At 46.9% G+C, this 21,828-nt stretch overlaps 1 protein-coding gene across 2 annotated transcripts; it reads right to left on the bottom strand.

Annotated features, from left to right (window-relative positions):
* Positions 1-752: 752 nt before the first annotated feature.
* Positions 753-21,387, bottom strand: LOC110527163 (cullin-4A). Of its 2 annotated transcripts, XM_036981955.1 has the most exons (19): positions 20,716-21,385; positions 20,001-20,116; positions 18,250-18,353; positions 14,794-14,863; positions 14,617-14,690; positions 14,068-14,230; positions 13,645-13,734; positions 13,396-13,478; positions 13,171-13,238; positions 12,202-12,320; positions 11,811-12,003; positions 10,938-11,153; positions 10,351-10,436; positions 6,918-7,025; positions 6,214-6,327; positions 4,405-4,510; positions 3,052-3,224; positions 1,975-2,127; positions 753-1,542 (listed from the first exon to the last, which is right to left on the bottom strand). In XM_036981955.1, the coding sequence occupies exons 1-19, from the start codon at positions 20,855-20,857 to the stop codon at positions 1,447-1,449; spliced, it is 2,274 nt and encodes a 757-aa protein (XP_036837850.1). In that variant the 5' UTR covers positions 20,858-21,385; the 3' UTR covers positions 753-1,446. The 2 variants fall into 2 exon arrangements, with proteins under 2 accessions (XP_036837850.1, XP_036837851.1); XM_036981956.1 differs by lacking the exons at positions 753-1,542; positions 1,975-2,127; positions 3,052-3,224; positions 4,405-4,510 and adding an exon at positions 5,012-5,934 and having other exon boundaries at positions 20,716-21,387.
* Positions 21,388-21,828: the final 441 nt, after the last annotated feature.

A 21,828-nucleotide genomic window follows, 5' to 3' on the forward strand; every position in this document is an offset into this window, starting at 1 on the left:
TAGCCTGGCCTAGAGCCATGCCCTGTCAGCCTGGCCTAGAGCCATGCCCTGTCAGCCTGTAGCCTGGCCTAGAGCCATGCACTGTCAGCCTGGCCTAGAGCCATGCCCTGTCAGCCTGTAGCCTGGCCTAGAGCCATGCACTGTCAGCCTGTAGCCTGGCCTGGAGCCATTCCCTGTCAGCCTGGCCTAGAGCCATGCCCTGTCAGCCTGGCCTAGAGCCATGCCCTGTCAGCCTGGCCTAGAGCCATGCCCTGTCAGCCTGTAGCCTGGCCTAGAGCCATGCACTGTCAGCCTGTAGCCTTGCATCATGCCCTGTCAGCCTGGCCTAGAGCCATGCCCTGTCAGCCTGTAGCCTGGCCTAGAGCCATACACTGTCAGCCTGTAGCCTAGCCTGTAGCCTGGCCTGGAGCCTTGCCCTGTCAGCCTGGCCTAGAGCCATGCACTGTCAGCCTGTAGCCTGGCCTGGAGCCATGCACTGTCAGCCTGTAGCTCCCTCCATAGACACACAGAAACATCATGTTGGTGAACACAGTTGAAAGGATTAACAGAGAACACTTGAGATTCAGTCGAGGATTTCTTCTCACAAGGTCAACCAACTACTCAGTCACACCACTATGTTACACACAACTACTCAGTCACACCACTATGTTACACACAACTACTCAGTCACACCACTATGTTACACACAACTACTCAGTCACACCACTATGTTACACACAACTCCTCAATCCATTTGATGTTCACACCATGAATTAACTCTTCATTAAATATCAATTTATTCATGTTTCCTTTCTCTCTCTTACAAAGAATACAATCTGGTCTACAAAATTCAGAGCGTGGAAAGTGTTGGTCAAAATACAGGAGAGAGTGTCCCCCGACCCAAAAGCATCCCTCCCCTCGTCACTCCTTGTAATCGGTATCCATGTGAACCCCCCCCCCCCCCCCAACCTGTTCCTGTACCCTGTCTGACAACACTGCCACAGTGCTACCCCAGGCCGGTACATGTTATGTTACCTCACAGAAAAAACCTGAATAATCAACAGGAGCTAAACTACAGTGGAACTGAGACTGAGACAGATAGATGTGGACAGACCCCCCCCACCCCCTCCCAAAACAACACATTTGAGAAAGTGCTACGTTGTTCTCGTTGTTAGCGTCGTCAGCGGATGATGTGTGCCGGCCGGCCTTCCACCCACCAGACAGACTCCTCCAGCCCCAGGACCCAGTCTGCTCCGAGTCCCCCAATGAGGGTGGTGTTGGCTGGGCTGGTGTTGGACCAGGTTGGGCTCTGGCCTCCAGACTGGCCCCAGAAGCAGGGGGGGGAGGGGCGGTGAGGGGGTGGGGCAGTTCAAGGAGAGATGGGGCTATATCAGGGCCAGCTGATGCTGACTCGCTGAGCCCACTGGCAGGGCACCGGAGGGGTGGAGGATGGAGGTGGCGCCCCCCTCAGGCCACATAGTGGTACTGGTTGGGACTCTCCTTGTCTCTCTCCATGTAGTCTCTGTCAATCAGCGACTCAATCCGCTTCTTCAGGTCTCCAGGCTGAGGAGAGAACACACAGAGGAATGACAGAGGAGAGAGAACACACAGAGGAATGACAGAGGAGAGAGAACACACAGAGGAATGACAGAGGAGAGAGAACACACAGAGGAGAGAGAACACACAGAGGAGAGAGAACACACAGAGGAGAGAGAACACACAGAGGAGAGAGAACACACAGAGGAGAGAGAGCACACAGAGGAGAGAGAGCACACAGAGGAGAGAGAGAACACAGAGGAGAGAGAGAACACAGAGGAGAGAGAACACAGAGGAGAGAGAACACAGAGGAATGACACTGAAGGGTATGCAGCTTAGAGCTGAGGGTGTGCAGTGCAGTTTACTTGATGTGAATGACTGTTTGATGTGACTATATTTCAGGGTAGGAAAAAAGAACAAAAGCAATGAGAGAGAGAGAGAGTGAAAATGAAAGAGTACCTTGACGGGGAACTTGAGCTGATTGTATAGTTCTGACACCAACAGGTTGTGGCCCAGGGTTTTCCTCATCTTCATGATGCGGACAACGGCCGCGTCGATCTGGTACTGTCTGTCCTGAAACACACGCTCTGTGGTGCTCACCTGCTCCTCTACCTGGACACACACAGACACACAGAAACATCAACACACGCTCTGTCTGTGGTGCTCACCTGCTCCCCTACCTGGACACACACACCAACACAACTGTAATTCACCATTTATTTTCTGTGAACGTTTCACTTCCTGAATAAAATGACTCCAACTCAAGAGTTGACTGTGTGAATGCATGATGGCCACACTTCCTCCAATGATGGGAAAGGGAGGAACTCAAAACTTAGGCAATAAGATTTAACTGATGGGAACCTGGTGTGTCAACCCTCAGTGGAAAGCACCATTATATGGATGAATTAGTCTGATATAACAGACACAATGATTAGAGTCAGCACTCCTTTCTGTTCAACAGGCAGGCACAGACTTGACAATGTACCGTTTCCTTCACAGAGACAGAGGTGTTAACCCTACCGTTTCCTTCACAGAGAGCGAGACAGGTGTTAACCCTACCGTTTCCTTCACAGAGACATGTGTTAACCCTACCGTTTCCTTCACAGAGACATGCGTTAACCCTACCGTTTCCTTCACAGAGACAGAGAGGTGTTAACCCTACCGTTTCCTTCACAGAGACAGAGAGGTGTTAACCCTACCGTTTCCTTCACAGAGACAGAGAGGTGTTAACCCTACCGTTTCCTTCACAGAGACAGAGAGGTGTTAACCCTACCGTTTCCTTCACAGAGAGACAGAGAGGTGTTAACCCTACCGTTTCCTTCACAGAGACAGAGAGGTGTTAACCCTACCGTTTCCTTCACAGAGAGCGAGACAGGTGTTAACCCTACCGTTTCCTTCACAGAGAGCGAGACAGGTGTTAACCCTACCGTTTCCTTCACAGAGACAGAGAGGTGTTAACCCTACCGTTTCCTTCACAGAGACAGAGAGGTGTTAACCCTACCGTTTCCTTCACAGAGAGACAGGTGTTAACCCTACCGTTTCCTTCATCTGAATCTGGTTGATCTTGATGCGGAACAGTTTGTGTCTGAAGTCGTTGTTGAAGTTGAAGCGGTCTCCGTCTTCTATGTCCTTCCCCCGGGGACTCTTATTGAGGACGCGCGCCTTCCCGCAGGCCAGAGACTGCAGGGTACGCCTCAACTCACCCTCCTCTGGGGACGGAACGGGGACACAGATCACGGTTACACTACTTCCATATACATCAAGTTCAATTGGAGAAATGACGTGCATTTCATGAATGAGCCAAAATGTTATTTACCCCAAATACGCAATGAGATTAATGTAGAAGAGAGATAGAGGTGATTAGAAGGGCACTCAACATGGACGGACGGCACCGACACGAAATCACTGATGACTGCTTAAAAGAAATGGATAAGACTGCAGGAGCTGTACTGTTAGAATTCAGTGCAGCCTTTGATATTATTGACCCGAACCTGTTGTTGAGAAATACCTATGACATGGCAATCGAATAGAACCTTCTCTAATGCCAAACATGGAAAGTGTGGTGTACCGCAGGGCCGCTCTCGAAGTCCTCTACTTTTTTATTTTTTTTCCCGATACTGAACAAAGAATAAAACACAACAAGTGTTGGTTCCATGTTTCATGAGCAGAAATAAGAGCCCAGAAATGTTTCATAACCACAAAAGAGCGTATTGCTCTAGGTCACATTGGGAGGTGCCGTTGATTAATTTGTTGGGTTTGCTGTCCACTTGCTCTCCAAAAGACAGAAGAGTTCCATGCAGTCATGGCTCTGTATAAATTCTGTACTTTTCATTTGTTCTGGACCTGGGGACTCTGAAAAGACCCCTGGTGGCATGTCTGGTGTAAGTTGAAGAAGCAAACCATTTGGAATTTCCAACACAATGTGTTTTTATAAAAACAAGAAGTAATGCAGTCAGTGTTTCCTCAACTCTCAGCCAAGAGAGACTGGCATGCATAGTATTAATATTAGCCCTCTGGTTACAATGAAGAGCAAGACTACATGTTAATGTTTAAATGTTGGTACATTGTAAAATCAGTCTGTAATGTCTTTTTCATTGTGTCGGAGCCCAGTAACACTAGCTGCCGCCATTGGCATCGGCTGAAGGGGATCAGAATCAATCTAAACTAGAGATAAATAAGGAGAGTAGTTAGATTAATCTAAAGGAAAGGACCAGAGAAAATTAATGTACACCTTTTTGTACCTATGAAGACAGACAGTCAGATAGAGGGAGAAGCTGTACCTATGAAGACAGTCAGATAGACAGAGGGAGAAGCTGTACCTATGAAGACAGTCAGACAGAGGGAGAAGCTGTACCTATGAAGACAGATAGACAGAGGGAGAAGCTGTACCTATGCCAGTGGCTGATTTGATCTCCTCCACACTGAACTCCTCCCCCTCGTTGAACATCAATAGCACCAACGTCTGGAACAGAGACACCTGCAGCTCCTTCTTACCCTGTAGACAGACACAGTTAGAGACACGTCTAGAACAGAGACACCTGCAGCTCCTTCTGACCCTGTAGACAGACACAGAGACACGTCTAGAACAGAGACACCTGCAGCTCCTTCTGACCCTGTAGACAGACACAGATAGAGACACGTCTGGAACAGAGACACCTGCAGCTCCTTCTGACCCTGTAGACAGACACAGTTAGAGACACGTCTGGAACAGAGACACCTGCAGCTCCTTCTGACCCTGTAGACAGACACACAGACACGTCTAGAACAGAGACACCTGCAGCTCCTTCTTACCCTGTAGACAGACACACAGAGACACGTCTAGAACAGAGACACCTGCAGCTCCTTCTGACCCTGTAGACAGACACAGATAGAGACACGTCTGGAACAGAGACACCTGCAGCTCCTTCTTACCCTGTAGACAGACACAGATAGAGACACGTCTGGAACAGACACCTGCAGCTCCTTCTTACCCTGTAGACAGACACAGATAGAGACGTCTGGAACAGACACCTGCAGCTCCTTCTTACCCTGTAGACAGACACAGATAGAGACACGTCTAGAACAGAGACACCTGCAGCTCCTTCTTACCCTGTAGACAGACACAGATAGAGACACGTCTGGAACAGAGACACCTGCAGCTCCTTCTTACCCTGTAGACAGACACAGTTAGAGACACGTCTGGAACAGACACCTGCAGCTCCTTCTGACCCTGTAGACAGACACACAGAGACACGTCTAGAACAGAGACACCTGCAGCTCCTTCTGACCCTGTAGACAGACACAGTTAGAGACACGTCTAGAACAGAGACACCTGCAGCTCCTTCTTACCCTGTAGACAGACACAGTTAGAGACACGTCTAGAACAGAGACACCTGCAGCTCCTTCTTACCCTGTAGACAGACACAGTTAGAGACACGTCTGGAACAGACACCTGCAGCTCCTTCTGACCCTGTAGACAGACACAGTTAGAGACACGTCTGGAACAGACACCTGCAGCTCCTTCTTACCCTGTAGACAGACACACAGAGACACGTCTGGAACAGAGACACCTGCAGCTCCTTCTTACCCTGTAGACAGACACACAGAGACACGTCTGGAACAGAGACACCTGCAGCTCCTTCTTACCCTGTAGACAGACACAGTTAGAGACACGTCTAGAACAGAGACACCTGCAGCTCCTTCTTACCCTGTAGACAGACACAGAGACACGTCTGGAACAGAGACACCTGCAGCTCCTTCTTACCCTGTAGACAGACACAGTTAGAGACACATCTGGAACAGACACCTGCAGCTCCTTCTTACCCTGTAGACAGACACAGTTAGAGACACGTCTGGAACAGACACCTGCAGCTCCTTCTTACCCTGTAGACAGACACAGAGACACGTCTGGAACAGAGACACCTGCAGCTCCTTCTTACCCTGTAGACAGACACAGAGACACGTCTGGAACAGAGACACCTGCAGCTCCTTCTGACCCTGTAGACAGACACAGTTAGAGACACGTCTGGAACAGAGACACCTGCAGCTCCTTGGTAAAAGACACATTAGAAATTTGACATTTCAAAGAACGCCGCCCATCTCCTAGGACAGTGTTGCTCTGGTCCTCGCCTACCATTTCTATTGTATCCCAGCATATTTAACTTTGTGGGTATTTGAGGACCGGAGAAGCACTGTTCTAGGGAAACCTTTCACGCTCACCTCTTTAAACTCAGTCTTCAGAACAGCGTGGCCCAGGGTGGGCTGCCACTGGAGCTTCCTGCCACTGTGTTTCCCCAGATAGAACAGCTTGAATACCTCCTGGAGCTTCACCATCTGGGAAGAGCGAGGGAGGGAGGGACGGGGAAGAGCGAGGGAGGGAGGGACGGGGAAGAGCGAGGGAGGGAGGGACGGGGAAGAGCGAGGGAGGGAGGGACGGGGAAGAGCGAGGGAGGGAGGGACGGGGAAGAGCGAGGGAGGGAGGGACGGGGAAGAGCGAGCGAGGGAGGGACGGGGAAGAGCGAGCGAGGGAGGGACGGGGAAGAGCGAGCGAGGGAGGGACGGGGAAGAGCGAGCGAGGGAGGGACGGGGAAGAGCGAGCGAGGGAGGGACGGGGAAGAGCGAGCGAGGGAGGGACGGGGAAGAGCGAGCGAGGGAGGGACGGGGAAGAGCGAGCGAGGGAGGGACGGGGAAGAGCGAGCGAGGGAGGGACGGGGAAGAGCGAAGGAGGGAGGGACGGGGAAGAGCGAGGGAGGGAGGGATGGGGAAGAGCGAGGGAGGGAGAAGAGCGAGGAGGGAGGGAGGGGGAAGGGCGAGGAGGGAGGAGGAAGAGCGAGGGGGAAGATCGAGGAGGGACGAGAGAAACTTTATATAGGCTTCATAAAGCCTAGCATACACACCACCCAACCACACACAGACAGACATACCTCAGGGGGCAGGTGGACCTCCATAGGAGTGTAGGAGGGCCAGTAGCCCATGGTGAGGATGTTGACCGTCAGCTCCAGCTGACTGGGCTCACTCTGGTTCTGGGTGTACTGGGGGAGACAGACAACCTGATTCAATACATTCATGTACTGGTGGACAGAACCTTGTTCAATACTGGAATAGAATACATTAATGTCGTGTGAGACAATCAAATCCTTCATTTCTTGGAAAATGGTGTAAATTGAGAATTCCTTAATTCAAGAAATCATTTGAATCCATCTGGGAACAAATGTAAACGTCATTGGACTACCCCAATTGGTAGAGATGTTATACATGATTCTCTGTGGTAAATCGATATATTACAGTAGTAATATTGCTCAGTGTTTGTGTCCTTTATCTTCCCATATTGGTATGAACCCGTTTCAACGATTGATTGCTATCTTTTGTCATCGCATTTTCTTACATCCGGTAGAGCGTTGTTTGTGACTGCACAGATCTGTCTGTCTCTTATCTCGCAAAAGGCTAATGGGATAGCTCCAAAGCAGTTTAGCTACAATAAGCTAATAGGATAGCTCCAAAGCAGTTTAGCTACAATAAGCTAATAGGATAGCTCCAAAGCAGTTTAGGTACAATAAGCTAAATGGGATAGCTCCAAAGCAGTTTAGCTACAATAAGCTAATGGAATAGCTCCAAAGCAGTTTAGCTACAATAAGCTAAATGGGATAGCTCCAAAGCAGTTTAGCTACAATAAGCTAAATGGGATAGCTCCAAAGCAGTTTAGCTACAATAAGCTAATAGGATAGCTCCAAAGCAGTTTAGCTACAATAAGCTAATAGGATAGCTCCAAAGCAGTTTAGGTACAATAAGCTAAATGGGATAGCTCCAAAGCAGTTTAGCTACAATAAGCTAATGGAATAGCTCCAAAGCAGTTTAGCTACAATAAGCTAAATGGGATAGCTCCAAAGCAGTTTAGCTACAATAAGCTAAATGGGATAGCTCCAAAGCAGTTTAGCTACAATAAGCTAATAGGATAGCTCCAAAGCAGTTTAGCTACAATAAGCTAATAGGATAGCTCCAAAGCAGTTTAGGTACAATAAGCTAAATGGGATAGCTCCAAAGCAGTTTAGCTACAATAAGCTAATGGAATAGCTCCAAAGCAGTTTAGCTACAATAAGCTAAATGGGATAGCTCCAAAGCAGTTTAGCTACAATAGGCTGTCTAACATGAGAAAATATTACCAAGGTGACATCTGCTGAATCCCACTTCTGCCACAAAACTGTCCGAATTAATCTAAACTAACAAAATGACGATTGACGTTGATGTCGATTAAGGTAGCCCCCCCCCCCCCTCTCTGATTAAGAGGGGTTGGGTTAAATGTAGAAGACACATTTCAGTTGAATGCATTCAGTTGTACAGCTGACACACACACACAGTTGAAGTCGGAAGTTTACACGACACCATAGCCAAATAGATTTAAATTTGGTTTTTCACAATTCCTGACATTTAATCCTAGTAAAAATTCCCTGTCCTAGGTCAGTTAGGATCACCACTTTATTTTAAGAATGTGAAATGTCAGAATAATAGTAGAGAGAGTGATTTATTTCAGCTTTTATTTCTTTCATCACATTCCCAGTGGGTCAGAAGTTTACATACACTCAATTAGTATTTGGTAGCATTGCTTTTAAATTGTTTAACTTGGGTCAAATGTTTTGGGTAGCCTTCCACAAGCTTCCCACAATAAGTTGGGTGAATTTTGGCCCATTCCTCCTGACAGAGCTGGTGTAACTGAGTCTGGTTTGTAGGCCTCCTTGCTCACACATGCTTTTTCAGTTCTGCCCAAATATTTTCTATGGGATTGAGGTCAGGGCTTTTTGATGGCAACTCCAATACCTTGACTTTGTTGTCCTTAAGCCATTTTGCCACAACTTTGGAAGTATGCTTGGGGTCATTGTCCATTTGGAAGACCCATTTGCGACCAAGCTTTAACTTCCTGACTGATGTCTTGATGTTACTTCAATATATCCACATCATTTTCCTCCCTCGTGATGCCATCTATTTTGTGAAGCGAACCAGTCTCTCCTGCAGCAAAACACCCCCACAACATGATGCTGCCACCCCTGTACTTTACAGTTAGGATGGTGTTCTTCGGCTTGCAAGCATCCCTATTTTTCCTCCAAACATAACGATGGTCATTATGGCCAAACAGTTATATTTGTGTTTCATCAGACCAGAGGACATTTCTCCAAAAAGTACGATCTTTGTCCCCATGTGCAGTTGCAAACCGTAGTCTGGCTTTTTTATGGGGGTTTTGGAGCAGTGGCTTTTTCCTTGCTGAGCGGCCTTTCAGGTTATGTCGATATCGGACTTGTTTTACTGTGAATACAGATACTTTTGTACCTGTTTCCTCCAGCATTTTCACAAGGTCTTTTGCTGTTGTTGTGGGATTGAGTTGCACTTTTCACACAAGTGCGTTCATCTCTAGGAGACAGAACGCGCCTCCTTCCTGAGCGGTATGACGGCTGCGTGGTCCCATGGTGTTTATACTGGCATACTATTGTTTGTACAGATGAACGTGGTACCTTCAGGTGTTTGGAAATTGCTCCCAAGGATAAACCAGACTTGTGGAGGTCTACAATTTTTTTCCCCCGAGGTCTTGGCTGATTTCTTTTGATTTTCCCATGTCGTCAAGCAAAGAGGCACTGAGTTTGAAGGTAGACCTTGAAATACATCCACAGGGAAACCTCCAATTGACTCAAATTATGTCAATTAGCCTATCAGAAGCTTCTAAAGCCATGACATCATTTTCTGGAATTTTCTAAGCTGTTTAAAGGCACAGTCAACTTAGTGTATGTAAACTTCTGACCCACTGGAATTGTGATACATTGAATTACAAGTTAAATAATCCGTCTGTAAACAATTGTTAGAAAAATAACTTGTGTGATGCACAAAGTAGATGTCCTAACCAACTTGCCAAAGCTATAGTTGGTTAACAAGAAATGTGTTAACCAACTATAGTTAACCAACCTCCGTGTATGTAAACTTCTCGACTTCAACTGTAGCCATGCCAGTAAGCTAGCTAGCGACAACAGCTACACAGCTGAAAGTCACGGCACTAGCGACCAACGTCCTGACACACAACTTGTCCAGGAGATGGCGACCCGTTTCCTTTCCTTCTGTTATGTTTTTGAAAAATAACGGACACTAAATATTCAAATACGAGTTCCACAAGACAGATTGGTTGAGGGACGAGCGTCACGGAGGAGGGACGAGCGTCACGGAGGAGGGACGAGCGTCACGGAGGAGGGACGAGTGTTACAGAGGGGTGATGACAACATGGCCTCAAGTCAGATGATTCACTGGTGATAAATGTATACTACAGTAAGTGGTGGTATATTACAATAAGTACTTCAGTGACGTCGAGGAGTCTGTGTTCACCTGCTTGAACTGGATCATAACGTCTTTGGAGAGCTCCATGTCCTTAAACATCCCCTCCAGCTTACTGGTGAAGGCCGCTCCACACTCTGCAGGGACAGGAAGCAGGAAGTCACAAACCATCACACCCACTCTCTGTTAACAAGTTTTTATAGAGTATTATAAGCTGGGTGGTTTGAGCGCTGAATGCTGATTGGCTGACAGACAGGGTATATCAGATCATATACCATGGGTATGATAAAACATGCATTTTTACTTCTCTAATTACGTTTGTTACCAGTTTATAATAGCATTAAGGAACCTCGGGGGTTTGGGGTATATGGCCAATATACCACGGCTACGGGCTGTATCCAGGCACTCCGTGTTGCGTCATGCTTAAGAACAGCCCTTAGCCTTGGTGTATTGGCCATATTCCACACCTCCTACGGGCCTTACTGCTTAAACACATTGCATGACCTGGTAACTGTGGTGGTGTTTCTACAGTCACACACCAGAGGTAGTGGCAAACCACCGATGGGCCAACTTCACTGCTGAGGCAACAAAGTGTTTGAGTTTGGACAGCTTACCGTGTTTGAGTTTGGACAGCTTACCGTGTTTGAGTTTGGACAGCATGGACTTCTCAGCGTCCACGGAGGCACTCTTCCCCACCAGCAGGCGTTTGGCCAGGTCCTTCTTATAAAAGGCCTCGAACACATCCTTCCCGTGGATGAAGCGGAAGATGATCATGATCTTGTCGAGAATTCTCTCCATCTCCTCCTCGGTAGCTTCCTTGTTGCCCGCCCTCAATTTACAGTCCACGTACTTCGCTGTGCAGAGATAGGACACCGCCAGTTAGATAAAACATGCAGGAAACACTCATATTAGTTAGTTATAGTTATATTAGTTCGTTAGTTATATTAGTTCGTTAGTTATATTAGTTCGTTAGGTATAGTTATATTAATTAGTTATATTAGTTAGTTATATTAGTTCGTTAGTTATATTAGTTAGTTATAGTTATATTAGTTAGGTATGGTTAGTTAGTTTTAGTTATATTAATTAGTTATATTAGTTAGTTATATTAGTTAGTTATATTAGTTAGTTATATTAGGTAGTTATATTAGGTAGTTATATTAGGTAGTTATATTAGTTATATTAGGTAGTTATATTAGTTATATTAGTTATATTAGTTATATTAGTTATGGTTAGATTAGTTAGTTATAGTTAGATTAGTTAGTTATAGTTAGATTAGTTAGTTATAGTTAGATTAGTTAGTTATAGTTAGATTAGTTAGTTATAGTTAGATTAGTTAGTTATAGTTAGATTAGTTAGTTATAGTTAGATTAGTTAGGAAACACTCATAACTGCCGTGGAACCTCTGACTGGTATTTTAAGCAATGGCACATCGTTTTAAGATTCCAGGTGCCTTTAAATATCTCCCGCCCTGAATCTTTGCACACACACACACACAGCGGTCTTGTCCTCACCGATGAGTTCAGCAGGTTTGTTGGGTCTGTTGTTGATGAAAGCTTCAAAGGCCTCCTTCATGGCGTTGATGAAGCTCTCGTTTCTGTTGAAACAGCCCTGGGCCACGTTGTCCATCTTATCCTTAAAGTCCAACAGGTCTTGAACCATGTCCTTATCCTTCTCTGGGGTGCCCACAATCTCACCACCAAAACTCTGTTAGGAGACATCTCAGTGAGACTGGAATCAATAGAAGTTTCTGAGTGAGAGTAGAAAAATAGAGAGGCAGAGCGAGAGAGAGGCAGAGCGAGAGAGAGGCAGAGCGAGAGAGAGGCAGAGCAAGACCCAGAGAGCGAGAGCCAGAGAGCGAGAGCCAGAGAGCGAGAGCCAGAGAGCGAGAGCCAGAGAGCGTACCTTGATGTAGTCTCTCCAGTGCTGCAGCAGAGTGGGGAGTCCTCCCTTCACCTTACTGAAGAGCTGGTAGAGCAGAGCCAGCTCCATCACCCGGTTACCGTCTAACAGAATACTGAGACCTGGAGGAGGGTCAGTATCACCTGGTTACCATCTAACAGAATACTGAGACCTGGAGGAGGGTCAGTATCACCTGGTTACCATCTAACAGAATACTGAGACCTGGAGGAGGGTCAGTATCACCTGGTTACCATCTAACAGAATACTGAGACCTGGAGGAGAGGGTCAATATCACCTGGTTACCGTCTAACAGAATACTGAGACCTGGAGGAGGGTCAGAATCACCTGGCTACCATCTAACAGAATACTGAGACCTGGAGGAGAGGGTCAGTATCACCTGGTTACCATCTAACAGAATACTGAGACCTGGAGGAGGGTCAGAATCACCTGGCTACCATCTAACAGAATACTGAGACCTGGAGGAGAGGGTCAGTATCACCTGACTACCATCTAACAGAATACTGAGACCTGGAGGAGAGGGTCAGTATCACCTGGTTACCATCTAACAGAATACTGAGACCTGGAGGAGGGTCAGTATCACCTGGTTACCATCTAACAGAATACTGAGACCTGGAGGAGAGGGTCAGTATCACCTGGTTACCATCTAACAGAATACTGAGACCTGGAGGAGGATCAGTATCACCTGGTTACCATCTAACAGAATACTGAGACCTGGAGGAGGGGGTCAATATCACCTGGTTACCGTCTAACAGAACACTGAGACCTGGAGGAGGGTCAGTATCACCTGGTTACCGTCTAACAGAATACTGAGACCTGGAGGAGGGTCAGTATCACCTGGTTACCGTCTAACAGAATACTGAAACCTGGAGGAGGGTCAGTATCTCCCGGTTACCGTCTAACAGAATACTGAGACCTGGAGGGGGGTCAGTATCACATACTGCTGATAGATACCTTTCTGTAAGATGGCCGTCATGTGTTCTCCAAGCAGCTGCTTCTCTACATTAGAGATAAGTGGCTTCCTATTGAATACAAACAGAGAGAGAGAGATGATCAAGACAGATGGCGAAGGGGGTGAAAGAAAGTAAAGTGGTTCAAATCTGTGAGATGATCTAGTGTACTCTGATTGGAGCACAGGCCTGTCAGTCTAAGGGGTGTGGAGGAAGAGGCGGGTCTTACTGAGTGCTCTGGTCGAGGTAGCTGATGACACGATCGTTCTCTTCTTCCAACCGACGAGCCACATGATGCAGGTACTCCGGCACCTGGACACACACACACACACACACACACGCACACACGCACACACGCACACACGCACACACGCACACACGCACACACGTCACTAGGAGAAAGCCAGGTATGCTAGCTATATAGGGGCGTGGTCATAATATTGAATTAAAGAATTTGATTGACGGCTGTGTCACTCACGTCTCGTTCCTGCATCAGCCTCTGTCCCTCTGCAGCGTACAGTCTGTCAGTCTCCATCAAAAAACGCTCCTCAAACGACTCTTTATACACCTGAGGAGAGACAATAGATGATACCACGAGATCAGAGAATCTACAGAGACCTGAGGAGAGAGACAATAGAGGATACCAGATCAGAGAATCTCCAGAGACCTGAGGAGAGAGACAATAAATGATACCAGGAGATCAGAGAATCTACAGAGACCTGAGGAGAGAGACAATAGATGATACCAGATCAGAGAATCTACATACCATCTGCCTATGGAACAATAGTTCTACACTGCTAAGAAAATGCACTCGTATGACTAGCAAATGACTGTCTTGACTTGATTGGTTGGTTCATTGGCCAAATGGTAAGACAAGACTTATGAAGCATTGACCAATCACCTGCAGGTCTGAGAGCATGCCCAGTAGGCTGCGGAGAAGGCTGCGGTCCACCGTCTCTCCGTTGCGTTCGCGTTCGATCTGTTCCAGGATCCCGTCGACCGTGCGCTTCTGGACAGCCCCGTCGCTCACGATGTGGTTCCGGAAGAGTTCCAGCCCGGTATCCCTGTGGAACACACACAGTCACGGTGAACAGTAATGGGATGCATCCCAAATGACACCCTATTTCCTACATGGGGAACTCTTTTAGCCTAATGAGGACCTAGTCAAGGTAGTGCACTAAGTAGTGAATAGGGTTCACGGTGGACGGTGAACAGTAACGGCCTGCATCCCAAATGACACCCTATTTCCTACATAGGGAACTCTTTTAGCCCAACGAGGACCTAGTCAAAGGTAGTGCACTAAGTAGTGAATAGGGTTCCATTTCTGACACGGTCTCTGTCAGAGGACAGAAAGAAACGATCACCATCTCAGAACAGGAAAAGACCGTTTGCCACAGAGAACGGATGAATGTTTGTGTTGGTCCTAATAGCTACTGGACGGGGCTCTTACCAGATGGAGGGGAGCAGGGAGTTCTGGAGCACGTAGGTACGATCCAGGAACAGAAAGATACTCCGGATCATGATCTGCAGTAACCCAGGTTACACATGACACACTTACGTTAGACTCATTATACAACATACATTTTAGACAGAATAAATGTCTCATGATAAAGGCTGTCTGACTGACCGTCTGTCTGCAGTGGTCCTGCCAACATCGGTTCATCCTCTTCAGGAAAGACAGGCTGTCCAGGGACTCTGTGAGGCGCTATGGTTAAGGACCGGGCCTCAATTCAATCAAAACACAACAGTCAAACACTCTCTCTTTGGACGGGGCCTCGACTCGCACCAGGTTGTGGTTAGAAAACATGACAACCTTCTGATGACTACAAACTGTGTAGTTTATAGAGATCCCCATTACAGGGATGTTCATTGTGTTTTTTAATTTGCCATCAGTCCAAGCAGCGTGTCGCTGTGTGCAGCTAGCTGGCTGAAGAGGTCCAAGGTGCCCCCTGGGCGGCAGGTAGCCTAACGGTTAAGAGAGTGGGGCCAGTAAACATACAAAGAAGACATACAGCTGGTACAGACACACTACCACACAGCTGGTACAGACACACTACTACACAGCTGGTAGAGACACTACTACACAGTTGGTAGAGACACTACTACACAGCTGGTACAGAGACACTACTACACAGCTGGTACAGAGACACTACTACACAGCGGTACGCTGAGAAGACACACAGCTGGTACATAGACACTACTACACAGCTGGTACAGAGACACTACTACACAGCTGGTACAGAGACACTACTACACAGCTGGTACAGAGACCCTACTACACAGCGGCCCGATGAGAAGACACACAGCTGGTACAGAGACACTACTACACAGCTGGTACAGAGACACTACTACACAGCGACCCGCTGAGAAGACACACAGCTGGTACAGAGACAACTACTACACAGCGGCCCGCTGAGAAGACACACAGCTGGTACAGAGACACTACTACACAGCGGCCCGCTGAGAAGACACACAGCTGGTACAGAGACAACTACTACACAGCGGGCCTGATGAGAAGACACACAGCTGGTACAGAGACAACTACTACACAGCGGGCCTGATGAGAAGACACACAGCTGGTACAGAGACACTACTACACAGCGACCCGCTGAGAACACACAGCTGGTACAGAGACAACTACTACACAGCGGGCCTGATGAGAAGACACACAGCTGGTACAGAGACAACTACTACACAGCGGGCCTGAGAAGACACACAGCTGGTACAGAGACACCACTACACAGCTGGTACAGAGACACCACTACACAGCTGGTACAGAGACACCACTACACAGCTGGTACAGAGACACCACTACACAGCGGCCCGCTGAGAAGACACACAGCTAGTACAGAGACCCTACTACACAGCTGGTACAGAGACCCTACTACACAGCGGCCTGATGAGAAGACACACAGCTGGTACAGAGACACTACTACACAGCGGCCTGATGAGAAGACACACAGCTGGTACAGAGACACTACTACACAGCGGCCTGATGAGAAGACACACAGCTGGTACAGAGACAACTACTACACAGCGGCCCGCTGAGAAGACACACAGCTGGTACAGAGACAACTACTACACAGCTGATACAGAAACAACTACTACACAGCGGCCCGCTGAGAAGACACACAGCTGGTACAGAGACAACTACTACACAGCGGCCTGATGAGAAGACACACAGCTGGTACAGAGACACTACTACACAGCGGCCTGATGAGAAGACACACAGCTGGTACAGAGACAACTACTACACAGCGGCCCGCTGAGAAGACACACAGCTGGTACAGAGACAACTACTACACAGCGGCCCGCTGAGAAGACACACAGCTGGTACAGAGACAACTACTACACAGCGGCCTGATGAGAAGACACACAGCTGGTACAGAGACACTACTACACAGCGGCCTGATGAGAAGACACACAGCTGGTACAGAGACAACTACTACACAGCGGCCCGCTGAGAAGACACACAGCTGGTACAGAGACAACTACTACACAGCTGATACAGAAACAACTACTACACAGCGGCCCGCTGAGAAGACACACAGCTGGTACAGAGACAACTACTACACAGCGGCCCGCTGAGAAGACACACAGCTGGTACAGAGACACTACTACACAGCGGCCTGATGAGAAGACACACAGCTGGTACAGAGACAACTACTACACAGCGGCCCGCTGAGAAGACACACAGCTGGTACAGAGACAACTACTACACAGCGGCCTGATGAGAAGACACACAGCTGGTACAGAGACAACTACTACACAGCGGCCTGATGAGAAGACACACAGCTGGTACAGAGACACTACTACACAGCGGCCTGATGAGAAGACACACAGCTGGTACAGAGACAACTACTACACAGCGGCCCGCTGAGAAGACACACAGCTGGTACAGAGACAACTACTACACAGCTGATACAGAAACAACTACTACACAGCGGCCCGCTGAGAAGACACACAGCTGGTACAGAGACAACTACTACACAGCGGCCCGCTGAGAAGACACACAGCTGGTACAGAGACAACTACTACACAGCTGGTACAGAGACAACTACTACACAGCGGCCTGCTGAGAAGACACACAGCTGGTACAGAGACACCACTACACAGCTGGTACAGAGACACCACTACACAGCTGGTACAGAGACACTACTACACAGCTGGTACAGAGACACTACTACACAGCGGCCCACTGAGAAGACACACAGCTGGTACAGAGACACTACTACACAGCGGCCCACTGAGAAGACACACAGCTGGTACAGAGACACTACTACACAGCGGCCCACTGAGAAGACATACAGCTCTTATAACAGGAGGCTGCCAGGTTCCTTTAAACCCCCCAGTCACAACTAACCAGATCAGCTGGTGTTATCAGGGAGACCCAGGCCAAGGTTATTGTGGCAATGATGGTATTCCAGCCACTGGAGTGGTCCGTGACAGTGTGCCTGTGAGGTATTTATGCAATAAGGACTGAGGAGGTGTGGTATATGGCCAATATACCCCGGCTAAGGGCTGTGCTTAAGCGCAACGCAGAGTGTCTGGATACAGCCCTTAGCCGTGGTATATTGGCCATATACCCCAAACCCCCCGAGGTGCCTTATTGCTATTATAAACTGGTTACCAACGTAATTAGAGCAGTAAAAAATGTTTTGAGGTATACGGTCTGATATACCACGGCTGTCAGCCAATCAGCATTCAGGGCTGGAACCAGCCAGTTTATAACACAGTAGACTAGTCTGACTAGTAGCGGACGTCTTCACTGGTAGTTGAAGCAAAGTCAAAACATTGAAAAACAACGTAGCTTGTGAACAAAACAATGTAAATAGCCAAGAAACACAAGGTGCAGCAACACAAATCAACTATTTAAAAAAAATAATAATAATTATAAAACGAGCTTATCTCCTCAGAGGAGCCACTGTCAAGTAGCATCATAAATGACAGATGTTCTCATCAAATCGACTTGAAAACCTTTCAAACAGGCTTTAATAAACATCCACACACATTACGCACTGGAAAACACATAGGAGCACACTTTCACACGCAAAGACACAGACACACACAGTGTAAAGGATATTCTCTGAACTGATGTATCTGGGCCTGGACATGGTCCTCACAGACCTGACGGAGCTGCTTGTACAGTGTGGGGGAGACTTTATAGGAACACAGGTTCTCCACCGCCTGAAACAGAGGAGACAGAGGTGAACATACTAAGTATTCCTCAATTCTGTAAGTTATCCCTCCTTGGAAAAGTTACAAGACAGGATTAGCCAAGTCAACAGGCTGGTGAATGGTCAGAGTGATAGGGTTAGCCATGTCAACAGGCTGGTGAATGGTCAGAGTGATAGGGTTAGCCAAGTCACCGGTGAATGGTCACAGTGATAGGGTTAGCCATGTCAACAGGCTGGTGACAGGTCAGCACAGTGGTTGGGTATACTGACTGCTGATGTGAGCTACAGAACCTGCTGGCTGGCATAGTGCAGCTCTCCTTTCCAATAATTTGAGACTAGAGAGGCATGGTGTCTTAAGACCGATCTCTGCTGCCCGTTGGAATCGGGTAATGTCCCAAATGGCACCCTATACATAGGGAATAGGGTGTCAGTTGGCACCACCAACCCAGACTGGCTAGGGCAACCAGGAGGTCACATGACAAGACAGCTGGAGTAATGGTACACAGATACAGACAGTAAAGGGCAACCAGCAGGTCACATGATAAGACAGCTGGAGTAATGGTACACAGATAGAGACAGTAAAGGGCAACCAGCAGGTCACATGACAAGACAGCTGGAGTAATGGTACACAGATACAGACAGTAAAGGGCAACCAGCAGGTCACATGACAAGACAGCTGGAGTAATGGTACACAGATACAGACAGTAAAGGGCAACCCGCAGGTCACATGACAAGACAGCTGGAGTAATGGTACACAGATACAGACAGTAAAGGGCGAACAGCAGGTCACATGATACGACAGCTGGAGTAATGGTACACAGATACAGACAGTAAAGGGCGACCAGCAGGTCACATGACAAGACAGCTGGAGTAATGGTACACAGATACAGACAGTAAAGGGCGAACAGCAGGTCACATGATACGACAGCTGGAGTAATGGTACACAGATACAGACAGTAAAGGGCGAACAGCAGGTCACATGATAAGACAGCTGGAGTAATGGTACACAGATACAGACAGTAAAGGGCGAACAGCAGGTCACATGATACGACAGCTGGAGTAATGGTACACAGATACAGACAGTAAAGGGCGAACAGCAGGTCACATGATACGACAGCTGGAGTAATGGTACACAGATACAGAGAGTAAAGGGCGAACAGCAGGTCACATGATAAGACAGCTGGAGTAATGGTACACAGATACAGAGAGTAAAGGGCGAACAGCAGGTCACATGATACGACAGCTGGAGTAATGGTACACAGATACAGAGAGTAAAGGGCGAACAGCAGGTCACATGATAAGACAGCTGGAGTAATGGTACACAGATACAGACAGTAAAGGGCGAACAGCAGGTCACATGATAAGACAGCTGGAGTAATGGTACACAGATACAGACAGTAAAGGGCAACCAGCAGGTCACATGATACGACAGCTGGAGTAATGGTGTCATACAGATGAAGACAATAAAAGTGCCCATATCGGTACATATTATTCACATGGAAACACTGGGACTTGGATATAGGCATGTCATCAAGGCCCGTTGGACACATGAACTAGGCCCATGTTTTAGAAAGGTCAATAAGGGCTGTAGCTCTCCACAAACTATGTGTTTCATGTCCTGAAAGTGAAACTGTGTGTTTGATGCTTTAGGCCTGACCTGGTAGAGTTCCTCTAGGTTGTACTTGATGGAGGTGCTGTTCTGGATGGCTCCTACCGCATCCCTCAGCTTCAGCCAGGTGTCCTCAGTGTAGTTGTCCGCTAGCTTTGGCCTGTCTGGGAACACACAACAGAGTCACGCTACACCAAGGCACAGCAAAATGGTTAGACAGACCCAGCCTCTAGCTGGGTACCTCATTTAAATGAGGAGAAATTTAAAGTTCATTTGTAAACAAGGAGAATATTGTTTGTAAACAGTTGACCATTGTTTGCATGTTCAACCATATGTAAACATCTGGCAGGGACAGAGTCAACAAATATCAAAATTGTAATAGAATTCAAAAAAACATTTATTTATTCTGCCAGAATGTCATTAGCTTGGTAAAGTTAGCTAGAAGACGTAACCAGAGTTGAGCAATATTTCCAGGGTCAGGTTGCAACGGGATATTCTGTTGTTTACATGCCATGGCTATCAATTGCTTCAAATATGTCACAAGCTAACTTGGTCTTAAAACTTCCTAGGCTACCCAGCTGGCCATCATGGACAACTTTCAAATATGAACTTTAGCTACGCTGCCAATTATGGGGAGTTACACGTTACATAAGTAGAGTTAACTAGTTAGCCAATTACTAACAGATAGGTGATAATCAGGAAAAACGGCTAAATAACGTGTAGCAAGCTAGCTAACGTTAACTAGCTATTCAGCACGCGTTACCTTTGAAATTTTTAATGACTAATTTCTTGGAGGCGCCAGTTTTGTTGGAGGCCAGGCCAGAAATCTTTGTCACTCCGTTGTTGTTGTGCTCCGTCAGAGCAGAGAAGTTGGCTTTCTTGTCCTGTCGTATGTCTTCTGCCATTATTAGATTAATGCAGAGGGCCGTTGTTGTGAAGAGTTGTTAGCTAACGTTAGCGGCACTTCTACGCGTCCTCTCAAACGAGCCTAAAGTTGGATTATACAACTCTGACCCTGTTTCTTAATTCATTTACGATGCACCACTTAGTCCGATCCCTCACTTGAACAAAAGTAGATACCTAGACCAAAGCCATAAAACTCAGGGAAACTTTTGGATGAACCAAACAAACTGAAAAACAGATTTCGTTGAAGTAAGCTAACGCGTTAGCTAGCCTAGTTTAGTTAGCGAAACAAACTATTTAGTATATCCACTGCGTCCCTCCCTGGCCCGTATTAAAATTAGGCAAATATTAAATGTTATATATTTCAGACTTCCATGTGTGAAACAAATTAAAAGCTATATTCAATCTCAAATTATCCATCATTATGCTACCGCTGGAGATGTGGCGCTAGCCACATAGCAAACATAACAAAATGGCTTCCTACACCCCCCTTGACAAGTGCATCTTGGGAGATTCACATTCTACCGGTGTGATGTTTGAAACTTCAACATTATTTGGACTTTTTTTTAGCTTTTTACAAGAGTTCATCTTTAAAGGGTCTCAATTACATTTCCTATTCAATTACATTTCCTATTCAATTACTTCAGTGAAATTCATCGACTTTTGTCGATTTTGCATGATGTAAAATGATTTTAGGTACAAGCAATAACACATAAAACTCTTATTCAAATGATGTAGACTCATCGTGGAATATGATCATGGAATAAATTGGTGTATACATTGGTAAAATATAAATTGGTACAGTATTTGTGCATCGTGATTTTATCAAGTTTACCCTGTTCTAAAAGTTACCTAGATTAAAATGTATTCTAAATTTAGTTTCTAATTTTAAACATGTTTAAACTGTTTCATTTTCTTGGACAGACGAGAAAAGTATAATTGCAGCCCGCAATTCGGGGCATTCATGCATGTG

The sequence above is a fragment of the Oncorhynchus mykiss genome, chromosome 7 (genome assembly GCF_013265735.2).
Source record: "Oncorhynchus mykiss isolate Arlee chromosome 7, USDA_OmykA_1.1, whole genome shotgun sequence".
Taxonomy (NCBI): Eukaryota; Metazoa; Chordata; class Actinopteri; order Salmoniformes; family Salmonidae; genus Oncorhynchus; species Oncorhynchus mykiss.

Excerpts from the sequence above, each read along its gene's own strand:
- LOC110527163 (XM_036981955.1), bottom strand. The coding sequence starts at position 20,857 with ATGGCAGAAGACATACGACAGGACAAGAAAGCCAACTTCTCTGCTCTG. Across the intron at positions 13,239-13,395 it reads TACCTCGACCAGAGCACTCA|GAAGCCACTTATCTCTAATG; the intron begins GTAAGACCCGCC and ends TGTATTCAATAG. Across the intron at positions 10,437-10,937 it reads GCTGTCCAAACTCAAACACG|AGTGTGGAGCGGCCTTCACC; the intron begins GTAAGCTGTCCA and ends CTGTCCCTGCAG.